The following is a 17,434-nucleotide window of genomic DNA, read 5'->3' on the forward strand; positions in this document are numbered from 1 at the left end:
AGTGTTGGGAACGTTACTTAAAAAAAAAAAGTAATTAATTATAGTTACTCATTACTTGCTTAAAATAGTAACTGAGTTAGTGATGGAGTAAGAAAATGGATGGTGATATATCTTCAGTTATTTTGATTAATGTCACTCTTGTCAAAGAGACGTGGGTCTGCTAAAATGCTAAGCCTTAAAGAAGGAAGACACGGTCAGAAGGAGGACACATCCGTCACATCATGACACGCTTCCCATAGCACCTCCAAAATAAAAGTCACTATACTATTCAGCTGCCGAGAAGCTTTTATTGTGACGAGGCCCGACAACAACAGTGCCTCTTACTGTGCACAAATGACATTTTCAGAGCCATTCACCCCATAACGTCTTCTTGAAAGCTTACTTCGAGCCTTGAAACTAATAAATAAATTGTAACGCAAAGCATTTCACATACAATAACGATAACGGGGTTTAAAATGTGGGGAGAATAATTAGCTAGATTTGGTCCATTGAAAAAAAAAAAGTTGCCTAACGCCGTTAGTTTAAATGCTATTATTTCCAACACAGGTCATCAGCAGCATTCCATCCTTAAATGTTACAATCACGCTGGAGATATAAATCCCCAGTGAATAAGGAAATTCAATTCAAAAACGTCATTCCTTCATGAGTAATGTTGCCTGTCAAAACCTTACCACCATTGTCTATATAGAACATATACTGTATGTATTTTAAATGACTGTGTTCAGCCGCATGTTCGTGTTGTAAAAGTAGGCCATCGCATTAGTATTTTAATCTTTAAAGCAGCACAAACCTAATATTTGTTCAATCAAACATAAACCTCTTAAAATTATTATGATTTGTAATCTGTTGTTGTGGTATTGTCATGGCTAGTGTTGAAAATTTTTAATTTTTGTTTTGTTGAAATGAACAGTTCAAAGACAGTAATTCAAAAATAATTAATCACTTTTAAAAAAGCAGTGAGTACTAATATTCTCTAATTCTAATACATTTTGGAAATAACTTGCCTAACACCGTTTATTTCCATAGTGGGCCTAAAAATCAACATGTGGTTGCCCAACCCTTCTATAGGACCTGTTTTGTTTTGACTGGAGTCAAAGATGACTTCAAGTGGCAGCCATAAACACAAAAGCAAATCAACGTGACACCACAACATTGACGTCAAGTTCTGTTTGAATGTCACCCACTGTCACGCGTGAAACATAAGCCCGCCACCCCCCCCCCCCCCCCTCCCTTAAACAAATGAGTCTTAAACGCAAGACCGGACCTCCTGGCATGCGCTCCCCGATTGGACGTTCACCGGCCAGTCGATTATTGCTTCATAATAATAGTTACACGCGGTGCTGTTTTGTGCTCTCGTGGCGTCACGTCGTCCCCGTGAGACATTACTGTCGCGGGGACACTGTCACAAGAACACGGTTTCCAGTAAACAGTAGGACTGAGAGGTGACTTTATACATAATGGCACAATTTTTTCATTTGTGGCGTTGGAGATATTACTGCTGAAAACATAAGAAGACTTAAAGGAGAATTCAATCTTAAACATTTCTTGACAATAAATATGTTAGTCTTAACATGACATTCTGAATAATATTACGTTTTTGGAATATGAGTTACGGACTAAAATCCAGCCGTTTTTTATCCATCTCAGGGGGCGACCATTTTGCCACTTGCTGTCGACTGAAGATGACATCACAGTTGCTCAGGGCTCAGGCAACGACCAAACACAGCTCACCTGTTTTATGAAGCTGAGCTGTGATTGGTTATTACCTGAGACCTGGGCAACTGTGATGTCATTTTCACTCGCCAGCAAGTGGCAAAATGGCCGCCTTCTGATGTTTATAAAAACTGCTGGATTATGATGCTTAGCTCGTAATCCACTAGCGCAATATTAACCAAAATACCATATTTAGACTAGTGGGGCTGCATAGATATATATTATTATTATTATATATTATAATACATATTATTGTCATTATTATACTTATATATAAATACTTTAAAATGCAAGATAAGATATCTCGACTTTTTTGTGAATTGAGTCAAATTAGTTTCTTTAAGTTTCTAAAAACATAACGTTTATTGAAAAAATCTTTTAACTCAACCCAACCTTTAATTCATATAGTAAAGAAGTGTTTGATGTGATTTTACCACAAAACCAGACAACTCTAAGAAATCCAAAATTTGCACATTAATTAAATGTCAAATTGCCCTGAAATGATCAAGTAATCTGTGATCGTCCTGGCCGACTTTACATCATCTGCTCATCCTAATAACCGCACCTTGCGCACTTCAAACTTCTGCAGCGAGTCTTTTTTTTTTTCTTCCGCAATGTCAAAGAGTGTGCGTGCCTCGGCACCTCAAGGGAATGAGCAGAGCTGCTTTAATTGGCCAGGAAGTCACTGTTCACTCCCACAACAGCAGTAATGTCTTTTCTTACAGTGTTATAGAGTTATGTAGTTGTTTTAGTGATAGGGATGGACGGATCTTTGACTAATTTTCCCAGGTTTGGAACTCGTTTGGAACTCGTAAATCAAGAACCTGCTTTATTTTTTGGCCTTGAGGAGATATTACCATCATTATGTTGTTGACTGCCAAACTCCCTCAAGACATCATTATCAGCAACGTAGACTTACTGGCATGTCTTTCCTCATGCCAAGCCAGTCAAGCCTAGGGACTGTAAATAAAATAAAATCGGCTTGCTAAAACTTGACTGGTGCAAAACCTGACATCTTCAAAATTTCACATCTGAGTTCGATTTGACGACGTATTTATTCAAGTAAAAGCTTTTCCCTTTCTCACCTTAAGTTTCCTAGAAAATCTGCTGGACCCTTTTACTTGGAAAGCCAGACAATCCATGTGACCTGAGCGCTTTAAACTCTGGCCAGGATTGGACCTTTTGGCATACCAGAACTGCCCAGGTGGGCGCTCGGAGGTTATCGCAACAGGCCGGAGTTTCCACTGCGTCTGTTGTCACGTTATTAACTATTTGGGGAAGCGGCTCCTCACCTACATGGATGACTTCCATCAATATGTGCATCACTTTTGGCATCATGTGACCCAGGCGGGAGCTCGTGAGATACTCAAACGTGCCAATATCTGCCTAGCATGTGCAGCTGCTATAGTAACAGCTAATAGGCCTAAAGGAAGTCTATTGAAAGGATATTAAACATACATTACCCGACCGATATGCATCTTTTTGGCAGAAAAAAATACAGTTTACCGATGGATCTGCCGACTATTTAATGATATGTATTTAATGCATAAAATTCATGCCCCGAATTCTTTTACAATAAGTGTCACTTACGCACAAACTTTCGCTACTAAGATTTTTATATTGTGTTATTTTCACAAGTGTTGGGACTTGCTGGGCTAACCTGGGACCTCGGGATTGTATTTGGTGCCATGTGATGTGGAAATGTGTGTTAAGACAAAAAAAATCCTTGGATGTTTGCATCCTTGAATTTGGAGAGAAAAAAAGGTCTTTTAATCCTTGAAATATTAACTTAAAATATAAAATATATAAAATATAAATATACACACTTAAAGTAAGTACAGAAGAAAGTTACCATTGAATTCTATTAAAATAACTTGTTCTTCACACATTCGGAAGAATTTGTGCCTTTGCGTAGTGTTATCTTACCTGTGGGTACGTGTTCCCACGGCAGTTGTGTGTGAAGATTCGTTATTTGAAGGAAAAACACTCCAAAGTCGATGCTAACTTCCTGTTAGCATTTGAATGGGATCCTTCCTTTGCTTTTAGCATTAGCGCTAGGCTAGCAATGTTTTAAAAAAAAACGTTTTGTATTTAAACATACAGTGGATGTAATTCTTATCGTCGTGTGTTTAGTTTTACAGTTAACTCCAACTGGGGTGTCATTAAACAGCTTAAAAGACGCTTAGGGACAACATAATAATCAGAATAACATACGCTACACACTTGCTATTTGCTAATATTACGCAAGCAAAATAGTGCATTCAGGGTACTTTCACAGCGTTGGAAACTTTGGCTTTCTTCGATAAGGTTTTAAAGGGAAAGTAATAGGCCAATTGGCGGATAGTTTTGGTTGATGTTTGATTATAAATGTGCAAATCTTGTGTAAATCAGGCGTATGTGAATTTGTGAGTAAATTATTTCAGTAGAAATTCTTATAATATATTTTTTTAAATGTGTCTTCTGTGCTGTGAGATTTTTTTGAATATACAGTACGATATGTACTTTGGCTCAATTGGGAATAAAAGTTCAGTGAATGAGCTAAGCACTCTGTAGTTTAGCCTTGTCAGTCTGCACAATGACGTGCCCCTGCTATCTGTGTAAAGACATGTTTGGATACATCCTATCTTTTCCACTGCTTCTGAATAGATAGCTTAGCTGTACCTTACATTATATCCAGTAAGTGTTGTTCTGAAAACTACATTATCTCATTTCAACTATGCAAAAGAACTTCGGGATTTGTGATACTCGGTCCAAAATCACGCCGGATCATCTGCTGTTTTTTTTTTTCGCTTGAGGGGCTTTGTGGTAACAGTATGGATGCACCGCCTCTTCCCAGTTGAGTAGGAAAATTATCAAGAGAACTGTAACATGATATCAGGAATACTTTGTTCCTTTGTGTCAGAGTGTGTGTTGACAAAAAGGCAAAATTGGGGCATTCACAGTTCAGGAGCTGTGGGTGAGCCTTCATGTTCCGTTCTTGCGGTGACTGAACCTTTTGATATCAAGCTGACTGTGTACACTTCCACCCATGTCCAACCCGACATTCTCATGCAGTGTCACCAAATAAACCCACACTCAACTCAAATTGATTATGCAGTATTTGCTGTCTGCAGGGTTTAGACAAGAAACACACTCGTGCTTGAGGTCACTAGAGTTGTAGTAGAAAAGTAGGCCAAAGAGCTGCATGGCAATGAAGTTGGATATTATGGAAAATGGCATTTATTTCAGTAGTTCAATTCAAAAACGTAAATTTGTATATTTATTTCCAATCGTTGCTGTCCTGTGAAAAACAGTTATGTGCATTTATGTCTTTTTTTTATATTTATTATTATTTTTAATTTTTTGGGATGAAATGGAATGCAGAATCTGACATCAGACATCTCAAAATGTGTTTTTCACAGGACATCGACAATATGGTAATTTTGTACAATTTTGATGATTATACTTTAGAGCTAATAAGCCACCCACATTTACTGTATTGCTAAATAAATTACAATAACATATAATAAACAAGCAGCACGGTGGCTGACTGGTTAGCACGTCCGCCTCCCAGTGCAGAGGACGTGAGATCAAGTCCAGGCTTCGGCCTTCCTGGGTGGAGTTTGCATGTTCTCCCCGTGCTTGCGTGGGTTTTCACCGAGTACTCCGGTTTCCTCCCACATTCCAAAGACATGCATGGCAGGTTAATTGAACACTCCAAATTGTCCATCGGTGTGATTGTGAGTATGGTTGTTTGTCTCTGTGTGCCCTGCGATTGGCTGGCAACCAGTTCAGGGTGTACCCCGCCTACTGCCCGAAGCCAGCTGGGATAGGCTCCAGCACCCCCCGTGACCCTTGTGAGGAAAAGCGGTCAAGAAAATGGATGGATGGATGGATGGATATAATAAACAATTGAAAAGGGTCAGATATATTAAATGACCCTCTTTATTAAATATGAGTTTAACTACTGAAATAAATGCACTTTTTGACAATATTGAAATGGCTATTCAACTGATACAAAGACAAAAACTGTTTCGTTATTTTAGATTGTATTTAATGATGTCATTACGCGATATTTTTTGTCATATAAATGACAATATTAAACAGTGTTATCTTTCTAAAAAAAAATAAAAACATTTTTTTTACAAATGTCCTTCTTTTTGGGGGAAACTGGAACAAGATTATTTGAATTCCTGTTCATTTCAATGGGGAAAGAGGATTTGCATGATGTTTGCATGGAGATGCACGTTATTTAAGATACGAGCACAGAACGATTTGGACTCGTATCTCAAGGAATGAAGCGACTGAAGAAGTGAAGAGAGTTGGTCTGCTCCCAACACCACAACATAATGAAAATAAATAAATATATAAATAAATATGTTAATTAAATAATGTGTGTTGACCTAGCTTGACACAGTGAAACTGCTTCAGAAAACCACAACAATGCACACGCCACGTTGCAATGGACACATACTTTACATCCAAGTGGGTCAAACAGGCACTTGTGTGTATGTCTGTCCAAAAAAGCGTGACGCATTTGAAAGTTCCATTTAAAATGCAGTCAGTGACTAAAGAGTCTGTGCGGTGTGGCACATGCGAGAGGCAGATGGACCGTGAGATCACCAAAGCAACGAGGCACAACATCAAACCTTCTTGTCCTCGCTTACACGGTTTGAGGTTGCTCCAGCTTGTCCCGCTTGCTGAAAATGGGTCACATGCTGCAGTGAGTGGTGAGGATAAAGACAGCCTTAATAATAGCCATTGTGGTCTATGTACGGGGTGTCCCTTTAACTCTGGACACGAGGGAAGAGCAATGTGGAGTTAGTGCATTGAGTTTGTGTTCATCTCGCAAAGCTCATCAACCTTTGCATCACAAATGTTGGAAATCATATTGAAGTTATATTCCATTTGAATGAACTGTTTTTTTCCCCCTTGAAAATATAGTGGCAGTGAAACCCTACTATTCACAAAGGGATAACGACTGGCCCGGCTCGCAAATAGTGATTTTAATCTCAACGGGATCAACCTAGTTTTTTTTTTTGTTTTTTTTAGCTCTATCACTAAAAATGTTTAAGAAAAAAAACAAGGATAAACCTCTAATAAGTTTTTTATGAACAATGAAAAAAAGAAAACAAAAACATACAAAAAATATTTTAGAAAATTTTTGAAAAAAAAGGGTGCTGATTGCTGAACTGTAAATATAAATTAAAAAAATACAAAAAATAAATGTATGTATATGTAGCGATAATTGATGTCTTTTGGACAAATTAGTAATTTGATTGGCGCTTGTGGAAGTCGTAATTCCCTCAATCACCTATAGGGGCACCACGTTCTGTTTACTTTCTGTTTTGGAGAAACACAACAAATAACATCTAAATCCTCATTTATTTATTCATAATCTGAAGTCGCCACATTCAATGTTCGTGGTTCTTTGTATTAATAAAATAATTACTAATCTACTTGGACACAAGCACGATTGAGACTAAACTAGATTTTTTTAAAAACATGCATTTATTAATTTACTTTATTTAGAAAGGAAAGGTTTGACTTGCCAAATCTGTGAGATATTTGAAATGGAAGTTGTACCAGCGATATGTCAAATCGGCTATGAGACGTGCAACTTACTGGAGTGAGTTGAATCGAGCTAGCGGAGGGAAGGTCGATTGAAGAAAAAAATTGCTCCCAAAAAGGCAAGGCAAAAATAAAAAATGATGAATTTCTTATGTGAAATGTGTAAAATTGCTTTGTGGATTATAGGTGTTTCAAGTGAGGGCAGTTCCGATCGTAACCACTTGAAGGCGCTCTGGTCACGTGTAACCTCCAAGAAGGCTGGAATGTACTGACCATTTTTGCTTCAATTGATAGATGTTCAAGGAATCATAATGATCCACTCCAGTCTGTCTCGCTAATGCTAATTAGTGCGCTACTCGCGACACTTTTATCATTCAAAAGAACGTCTCCACGCTGCAAAAAAACAACTTTGAATAACTTGCTCGTGACTTTTTCCTTCTACTCTCTAATGTGGCTACAACTTAACAGTGTACCAGACCGCGTGGAACCACACTGCCCCTAAGTGGCCAAATCGGGGACAACATGAACAGCGCTCCCAATAAAGGCACACACAAACAAAGGGAAGACAGTATAAAACAATCAAAATGTATATATATTTTATAAAGTGTAATTACTGTACGGTCCTTCAATTAACATGACCGTGCTCATAGCTCAAAACACTCGGATCTCAAATCCTCTTTCCTTATTGAAATGAATGGAAATTTCATTAATCTGTTTCTGCCCCTGCAAATAAAACGAGAATTTTGTTTGTGTTTTTTTTAATAAGCAAAATGACACTCTATGATAATGTACTTCTTAAAAACAAGAATAATAACACAATACAATGTAGGGTTCAAATTCTTCATAACCATGACTTGCATGGGCCTATAATCAAAATAATAGAAGTTGTTATCATTATTGTACTAGTGCTGCTGTAATAGTTCCTCACACATTCAAATGAGTCCAGAACAGAGAAACTATCATGCAAAAAAAAAAAGAGGTCGTTTTGGTATATTCAATATTTGCACAAGACAAATAGAAGCAGAAATGGACACCTGTTGACACACATTGTGTTGCATAATGTAAAACATCACGTCATTCATCTTCTCGGTATTTCAGTACAATTTGACAGGTCAACTTGATCGAGTTCTTATGGTACCGGAAAAATGTGTTCCAACTTACAAGCACGCAGGAATGTTGTTAATTACTATGCAAAGACTGACAAGTCCATCACAACGCTCTCTATATGTATGTTTGTGTGTGCGTGTTGTGTGCTGAATTACGATCGTGGCTACTACACAAGAGCAGACTTGCAAGGCCACAAAAATCGCTTCAAAGTCAAGACGGTGGGAGTTGGTACAAAGGGATTTGTTGTAAAACTTGTAACTAGGGATGTTTGATACTACGCAACTCTTGCATGTTCTCCTGTGCTTGTCTGCAGGAACTCCAGCTTCATCCCACATTACAAAAATATGCATGTTGGATTTATTCAATGCTAAAATATCAGTAGGTGTGACGTGTCAATGGCGACCACTCAAGTGCCCCCCGGCCAACAGCCAGGATAGGCTCCAGTACATCTACAACCATGTCAGATGTTTGTCATCATTAGCACAGCAGCTGGCTAAATATTTCTGTACCTTGCTTGGCCAGTTTTTGAAAAAAAAATGTAAATCTAAAATCTGCCAGGAGGAAAAATATATCTCACAGTAAGATGTAAAGGAGTGGAAACTTTCTAGTAAATTAGAGGTTATGATGGGGAATTGTGGAACTATTTCAAATTATTTCCTTTAACTTGGCATTGAGGGTAATTTAATGGAAACATTTATTCAACGATAAATATAATCATAAGCAGACATCTATGCAAAACGTATATAGCTTTCCTTGCCTACATGCAAGCCTATTGATTGTTCCATTATTATTTTTTTCTTCACCTGAGCAGCTGCATTTCTGAAGCTTGCATTCATACATCTGATTTTGGCTCAACAGAAACAAAGAAAAAACTATATGTGCAGTGGATAGTGGCCAACCTGCCGAAATTTGCATAATTAGCGCTCATTCAAATACATGGGGGGGTGTAATAAAATAACATGTAAGACCCCCATAAATACTAACACCTATGTCCCTCACAAAAAAAAAAAAAACATATATATATATGGATTTGATCATTTCCATAGAAAAATCCAGGAATTTTCCCAACCATATTCACACAAAAAGAAGCTCAGAAGGAGGCAAACTAATAGAAATAACAGGCAAATTCATTTTATTTCCAAAAGGTTATTTACATATGTACATAAACACACAGTAACACTCTGCACAAAAACAGTCATGTGCAATGAGATCGGGATCTCTTCCAATGTACAGTGTATCAGTAATCTCATTCAGCAGCAGAAAGGCACACTTGTTGGTCACAAACACACCACACATACAAATTACTGCATCTAGGAAGCCACTCAACACTAACATGGGATGTGCTATGATAAATAACATTGGTCTTGCAGTGCTTCATTTTTGTTTTCCATAAATTAAAAAAAAACAAATGCATTTAAAATATACAGTACAGAGACTACAATAGCTGGTCTATTTCCACTGACAGATATTCTACCTCACTTAAAAAGAACATTCCGTAGTTTGAGTGATCTTTTAAAGACCGCCTTGACCTAAGCCCCTGCCCCCACCCCCCACCCCCCGGGCCTCTCAAAACAGGAGCAACCGCTCCAACTTTCCAGGAACCAACCATTCAGGTGCACTTTAAAATGTCCGACACCTCAAACCCCTCCCACTGTGCGCTGATCCTTCCTCCTCCTTTTTGAAAAAGTGCTCAGGTAAAGCGAAGGCTGTGCTTCTCGCTTTAGCCATGTTGGGTCCCCGTGGTCGTGGTGCATCAAATTGTCTGAAGTGTCAGGGCTTTACATGGGCACCCTGGGGATGAAGACAAAAAAACAATTGAGTGGAATAGGCCAATGCATTTCAGGGTTAGTCACTATGCTATTAAAAGGAGTAGCCAAATTACACTTCAATATTTTTTGCACAATATATGTTAAGATGTACAAGTTGGCAAGTGAAATTAGAAGCTATGATGGTATTAAAAAAAATAAAATAAAAAAATTTAAAAAAAGAGAAAAAAAACATTTATTTATTTTATTTTTTTTAAAGGAGAGCAATGATGAAGTCAAATCGAATGAACAATACTGAGCTCTCCTTAGAAAGAAGAAAAAAAAAAAGGAAGCTATGATGGTAAAATTAAAAGTTAAGCTAAAAAACGATGGAGGTAGAACCATCAATTTTTTGTGGGCTAGCAAAGGAGGAATAAGAAGCAATGCTATAGCAAAAAACAAAGCAAAATAATAATAATAAAAAAATAAAAAATAAAGGGTTCTCGAGCTGACAAAGAAATAGAAGCAATGCTGGCTAAAGAGGTCAAAGCCATGATGACAAAAAAAATAAATAAATAATAAAATAAGGTGAATATGCTGACAAAAAAAGAGAAAGAAGCAGAAGCTAAACTATAGAAGCGGGTTTTAAAAGTTCGGGAAGGCGCCTCATTGGTTTCTTACCTTTTTCTTGGTTTCACTTCCCAGCCGTCGCGACACTTGACAAACGTTAGCGAATCACCGGGAGAGATTTCTGTTTTTGACGGGTCTTGGGCACAGAAGGTAAACCTGGAAAACAACAACTCATTAGCAAACATAATTAAAAACAACAACAACAACAACAACAACAACAACAACAGTGTGTTCACCACTCACTTCTTCTGCGTTTCTCCAGCTTTCACGCGAATCCGTCTGATTGCCAGCACAGGTTTTGAAGGCTTGGCATTCCAGGCAAAGAATCTCTTCTTGATGTTGTTCCACACCGAGTGCAAAGACTCGCCGTCAGCTTCCCAGCTCAGGTGGATCTTCAGCAAGTCGCCGATGTCTTGCTCGGTGAACACCAAGAAGGTGTTGGTCATGTTCAGGCTAATGGCGTCGTCGTGCCTATATGTGCAAAACCAGTTAGACCAATTCGGCCCCCGGGCATCGTGGTTTTGAGGTACTTTCAACTTGCTACTCACACGTCAACAAAGATGTCTTCCGTGTCATCGTGTGCTCCGATCAACTTGACGTGGAAGGTTGGGTCTGCGTTGTCCGCCTGCTTTCTGTTGAACACGTGCATCTTCATCTGGTAGTGGTAACCTTTAGGATAACGCGTGGGTTAATGATTTAACAAGTCATTCATGTGCAATCACGAGACTTTAGGTTAATAATAACAAGACGCAATAAAGTGGGGGTGCGCCTTCTCTCTCAGGATGTTGATGGAAATGTGTTTAAAACATTTTTAGAAAGCTTCAACTCATTTTTAGCCAGCCGGTTCGGGTAAAATGGGAAGTTTCTCTTACCAGTAGCTTTACTGGTAAGAGAAAAATAAGTAATCTAAGTTAGGGAAATGGCGGCAAAACAAGCCGAAGCAAATCTGGTAATTGAATTAAAAGCAAAGCTGGCAAAAGAAGTCAAAGTCAAGTTGCCAAAAGAAAAAAGAAAATTGTAACAATGCTGACAAAGGAAGATGATGCTAAATTGGCGGCTAAGTTAGTTTGGCAAAATTAAGTCTAAAATAACCTGGCTATAGAAAGATTATGCAAAGAAGAAAAAAAAAGAAGAAGAAAAATCTGGCAATTATATGCTGGCAAAAGAAGACCAATATATGATGGCAGGAAAAAAAAATGAAGCAATGGTGGCAAAATACATGTATCCTGGGAAAAGTGCTAGCTAAAAGGCTAAATGCTAGCCAAAGAAGTCAAAGCTGAAAAAAAGAAAATTGAAGCAATGTTGGCAAAATTTGTCAAATCAATGCTTGCAAAATGAGAGTACTAAAATAAGGTGGAATTAGAAGCAATGCTGGTGAAAGAAGTAAAAGGTAACTTGCCAAAAGAAAAGTATCCTGGAAAAAGTGCTAGCCAAAATGCTAAATGCTAGCCAAAGAAAGTCAACGCTAAGCTGAAAAAAGCAAATTGAAGCAAAACTGGAAAAATTTGTCAAATCAATGACGTCAAAAGAAGTAGATGATGTGATGGCTAAAAATAAAAATAAAAGATAATTGAAGCTATGTTGGCAACAGTAATCAAAGCAAATTAGCCGAAAGAAAAGAAAGTTGAAACCTTGCTGGCAGAAGAAGTAGAATTACAAGCATGCTTCCAATTGTTGCTTCTCCTTATTTATAGCTTTAAGGGCAAGAGAAGTCAAAGCGATGTCATCTTCCCGTTTGAACAAGATGCAATAAAGTTACAAATACCCAAAGTTGGTGACTCACCTCCAAAGGGAGAGTCCGCACGCGTCTTCAGGTACATTTTGCTGTTGCGCCTCTTGCGCATTTTACGGGCCTCGTATCCAATGTTGTTGCAGCGGTTCTTGCGGCAGCTCAGGCAGATGCCCTTCTTGAAGCGGACCGGGTCGGTGCACTGGTACGCGAAGCTCACGTGGTCCCGGTTCATCAGCGAGTCGACAAAAAGGTGCACTGCTCGCTCGTGTTCGCATTTCAGCATCTCCATGAAGTCTGGAGAAGTTCGGCGTTATTGAAAGCGGATCGACTAGGGGTGGGGTCAAAATGGTCGAGTCGGACGACTTACTTCCAGCCAAGGACAGCACGTCGCCCAGCAAGCACCCGGGTTGGACTTCGCCTCCGTTGGGGTAGATGTCCAGGTCCCCGATCGGCTGTTGGATCCCGATGCTCACTCCTAAGGCTTCCCGGTTGTACGTGTGGAGGACGTCCACAAAGTCAGCATCGTCCGGAGAAAGCCGCTTCTCCTCCTCCACGCCCTCAAACATCGGCCCTGCTGGGTCTAAACCTAATCAAAATAACACATCGAACTGATTAGTTTGTCATTCACATTTGATAAATGTTTTGGGAACATCAATTGATAACATACCCGTGATTCTCCCGACGGATCCTCGCACATGCGTTCCCGCGTAGCCCGCTACGTGAGCCCCTAAGCTGTAGCCAATCAGGTGCACCTTCTCCAGAGGCAAATGCAGCTCATCCTGTTAAGAAAAAAAAAAATGACGACATTAGCAGCTGCTACAATGAACAAATGCTGGTTGTTAGCCAGCCACGCTCAGTTAACTTGGACAAGGCCTTCTTCCACGCTACGCCGCCTTTGCCATCTGTCTCGGCAGAAGACTCTTTGTCAGCATGGAAACAGCCCAAAATCTCTTTCTGGCTTGGCATTTTGGGGACTGATCCTATTTTAATATGGTACCAGAGCAGCATTTTACTCAACTCTAATTTCGTGGTAGTGATGTGATGGAACTTCAAAACAGGGTACAGTCATCTGTCTGTTTTCTATACATTTCTTTCGTTAGGGTCACAGGACACCTGGATGTTATCCCAGCTGATTTTGTGCGAGATACACGCTACACCCTAGACCAGGGGTCAGCAACCTTTACTGTCAAAAGATTCATTTGAGGTCAAATAACAGAAAAAAAAATCTGTCTGGAGCTGCAAAACATTTGAACATTGTGATGAATAAAAACAGTGTTTTTGTGAGCTAATTAGTTAATTAAAGAGAATAAAGAGCTAATGAGTGCTGCACCATAACACAAAAATATGCAGCATTCAATACTTGGAGATTCATTTTCTTCTACCTTTCATCTTCAATTTTTGGATTTTTTCTTCTAATTTTTGTCCAATTTTTTGAAATTTTTCGCAATTTAATGGACCTATGGTAATTTTCTGCCTCTCGTCATTACTTTTGTGACATTTTATGGCTATTTTTGGACCCCCCCCTTGCCTTGCCTTTCTGCTAGCAATTTTCTGACATTTTTGACTTTTTTCCGGTAGATTTTTGGACTTATTTTGTTTTTGGACATTTTATAGTTACTTTAACATTTTTTTCCTGATTAAAAAAAAAATCTATTTTCTCGCTTTTGGCAATATTTCATGGAACTTTTCAGGTTTTCTTTTGGACCTTTTATGATTAATTTTTGAATGTTTTCTTTTCTGCCTCTTTTGTTCAATTCTCTGCCATTTTTGAAAATTTTTGGGAAATTTAAGGTGAATTTATGCTTTTCTTAATTTGTGGACATTTTATGGTCACTTTTTTGGACATTTTCATGTTTTGTTTTGTTTTTTTACTTTTTTTGACAACTTAAAAATTTGGACTCTGACATTTAAATCGTAAATTGATTTGAAAAATATTTGATCTAAAAAATGGAATCCAATTTCAGTGCGTCAGGTGACTGTTTGCCAGCTTTCAGATCCACGTATTTAGCGTTTCATTAATTTACAAGCCTCACTTTTGTGCAGGTCTGTGTGAGGCCTTCAGGGGCATTCCACTTTCAGTTCATCGGGTGAGATATTGCGAGCTTTCAGTTCCACACATTTGGGAATTTCTCTTTGGACCAAGTACCTGAAGCCAGTCGAGCATGACGGCGATGTCCCTGCCAACGCTGAGCGTGTAGTTGACGGCGTCTGGATACAGCTGCTGGGCCATGGAGAACCAGTCCACCACGACCACATTGGCATCGCTCTCACGCTTCATGACAGCGGCCACCAGCTTGTGCATCCAGCTCTCGAACATACCACTCATCTAGACGAGAAATCGCGCTCCACCGTTAATTCACCGCTCTTAAAAATCAGCCAGACACATTCCGACAAAAAAGTGTTTTCAACGTACTGTCCAGCCGTGGATGATGAAGATTGTTTTGGCTGTGGCGTTGAAACCGCACTGCTGCAGACAGTCCTTGTTTCCGGCATTCAGGTAGCAGCCCTCCTGGTCCAGATCCAAACTCTTCCTCATGTTGTACTTGACGGTGACGTCCAAGGGGACATCCGCTGACTCATCTCCACCTAAGAGGAAGCGCAAAGTTAATGAGTGTACAGCTTCTCAAAATTCAGCCAGTAACACTCCTTGGAAAGTAACCTACACCCTGATGGGAAATACACTAAATCTACACAAAAATGTGGACAACTTTTACTTTTGGGGAAGTTGCAAGACAATCGTTTTACGGACTCTAAGAAAGTTAGGGGGGAAAAAGCCTTAAGCACCAGTTTCAACAATGGACATAAAAAAATGGTGGACATCTCTATCATGACAGGATGTATGAAACGTCTCACATGTTTTAAGTTAAAAAGTAATTCAACAATTTTGGGCAACATTTCAAAACTCCTACGAGGGAAATCGCCCAAATGAGCCCGAAGTGGAATTTGGTTTACTAGACAGAAATGGACAAAGATGGTGTCCAAAGTTGGACGATCATTTCAAGGATTCTCAGAAACAACAGTTTCACCAATTGACATGGAATACCATCCACATAATGTGTCTGTCATCACAGGACGCACAAAAAAAAGTTCCCTAGGACCCATGCCTACGTGCCCCTCAGCTCATTAAGTTGGCTGCTTCACCACATCTGAATCTACAAGCATCAGATGAGTTTGCAGTCAAACACAGTGAAAACTATGTTCAAAAACTGTGCCCCATTCTATGTGACATCAACTTGAAAGAAGTTCCTAATGCATATTAGGGGTTCCCAATCTCAATATACCAAAATTGAACATAAAGTCAAATCTTTAAAAAACTTATTTGGGTGGGGAAAAGGTGAGGGCCCATTTTTGTGGCATTCATTTGGCCGGCTGGATCAAATGCTCCATGAGCCGGTTGTGTATGTTTCTCACCCATTGCTCTAAAGCCACTTGGATGAAATAAAACCATATTTCTCGGAGTTGATGTCTAACACACAGCTGTGGTAGCCATATTTTTTTGCATAATTACACATCATTATGTCGCTCACAAATCTATGGGAATACAAACACTGTGACTCTCCGTGCAAATGCATTGACATAACGGTGGTGCTAATAGAACTATTAGAGCGTTATCTTGACTATAACATTTTATGTGTAGGCCCTACCTGTACTTGTTAGGTAAACTGCTTTGAATTGGACCAATGAACTCGACAGCCCCACCGTTGAAAACGAACCACAAAAAAAAAAAAAAAGCCGAAATGAGTTTGGCGTAAAACGTGGATTCAGCAGGACATCTCATTTCCTCCTCAGTGTGTCAAACGTGGCGTGTCCCCATTGCACTTGTCCCAAAAAAGGACACGTCGCTTTTTGAGCGTGAGAGAGAATCCATTCCCGTTTTTCTGCATCACTCAGCCCGCTACACTTGCTCCGTTTCTAATTAACTATTCTATTCGCTTGGAATAAAACAAAGGCGGAAACGAGCTGTTTGACACACTTACTGGTTATACTGGAAATATAAAATCCACGCACAATCATTGATAAATGAATGGAGGCGCGCGCAAACCATAAAAAATAAATAATAAAAATGAATGAATGATAGAAAAGGCGCATTGCTTACCATTTTGTCCGTGCGTAAAAGCAGCAGCGGACAGAAGAAGAATCCACAGCAAATGGGTTTTCATATTCATTTGAAAACCGATTGTTTTGGTTTGTTTTAAAAGCGTCTTTGTATGGTGGCGGCGTTCCTGCGTGACAAAAGAGCACGTAAAGCCGGCCGTGCTGCGTCTTGGTCGGTCAGTCGGTGGTGGCTCGGTGGTGGCTCGGTACGGTTCGGTGCGCCCTCGATTCCGTGACCAGCACAAAAATTGTATGAACTAGCATCTGGGCGATCATTAGAGTTTTAAATAGTTTCCTCCAGGCTTCAGTCATCTGATCATGGGCTGATATCCCGCGCGTCTGATTGGTCAAGCCCCCGTTCGGTTACGTCGGGGGCGTGGCCTACGTGAATGAAGACGTAGTAAGACGTGTTTCTAAGAGGTAGGTGTGTGCAACCATAAAACACACACGCACACACATACGCACACAAATAAACACAGAAGGGGGAAAACGTGCTATACTACAATGAAGGTCATCTATTTGTTACCTTATTTAAACAATGTGTAAAATGAGCACATGGCTGGAGGGGAAAAGTGGGTGTGGCAACATGCTTTTAACATGAAATCCCATTGCTAACTACTACAATAGCAGCCTGCACTTTCACTGGAATGTCTTAAAAGGCTCATACAGAGGGAAGGAGATTGGGTGGTGGTGGTAGTGCTGGGGTGTTGGGGGGCACCCTGGGGCACCATCCCCCATGAAAGACCCCCCCACACAACCCTCCACCCACCCCATCCACCATCCTTCTCCTTTCTTTGCTTGGCTGTCCTCCAAACCATCAGCTTAGTTCACTCTCAATTGATGAGGCCGAGAATGGGCGCTA

General features: G+C 39.6%; 1 protein-coding gene across 1 annotated transcript; it reads right to left on the bottom strand.

The window, feature by feature from the left end:
- Positions 1-9,476: 9,476 nt before the first annotated feature.
- On the bottom strand, positions 9,477-16,837 carry lipg (lipase, endothelial). Its single transcript, XM_077561122.1, has 10 exons — positions 16,574-16,837; positions 14,891-15,063; positions 14,624-14,803; positions 13,145-13,256; positions 12,845-13,063; positions 12,529-12,771; positions 11,294-11,414; positions 10,989-11,216; positions 10,797-10,901; positions 9,477-10,161 (listed from the first exon to the last, which is right to left on the bottom strand). The coding sequence occupies exons 1-10, from the start codon at positions 16,641-16,643 to the stop codon at positions 10,149-10,151; spliced, it is 1,464 nt and encodes a 487-aa protein (XP_077417248.1). The 5' UTR covers positions 16,644-16,837; the 3' UTR covers positions 9,477-10,148.
- Positions 16,838-17,434: the final 597 nt, after the last annotated feature.

The sequence above is a fragment of the Vanacampus margaritifer genome, chromosome 3 (genome assembly GCF_051991255.1).
Source record: "Vanacampus margaritifer isolate UIUO_Vmar chromosome 3, RoL_Vmar_1.0, whole genome shotgun sequence".
Taxonomy (NCBI): domain Eukaryota; kingdom Metazoa; phylum Chordata; class Actinopteri; order Syngnathiformes; family Syngnathidae; genus Vanacampus; species Vanacampus margaritifer.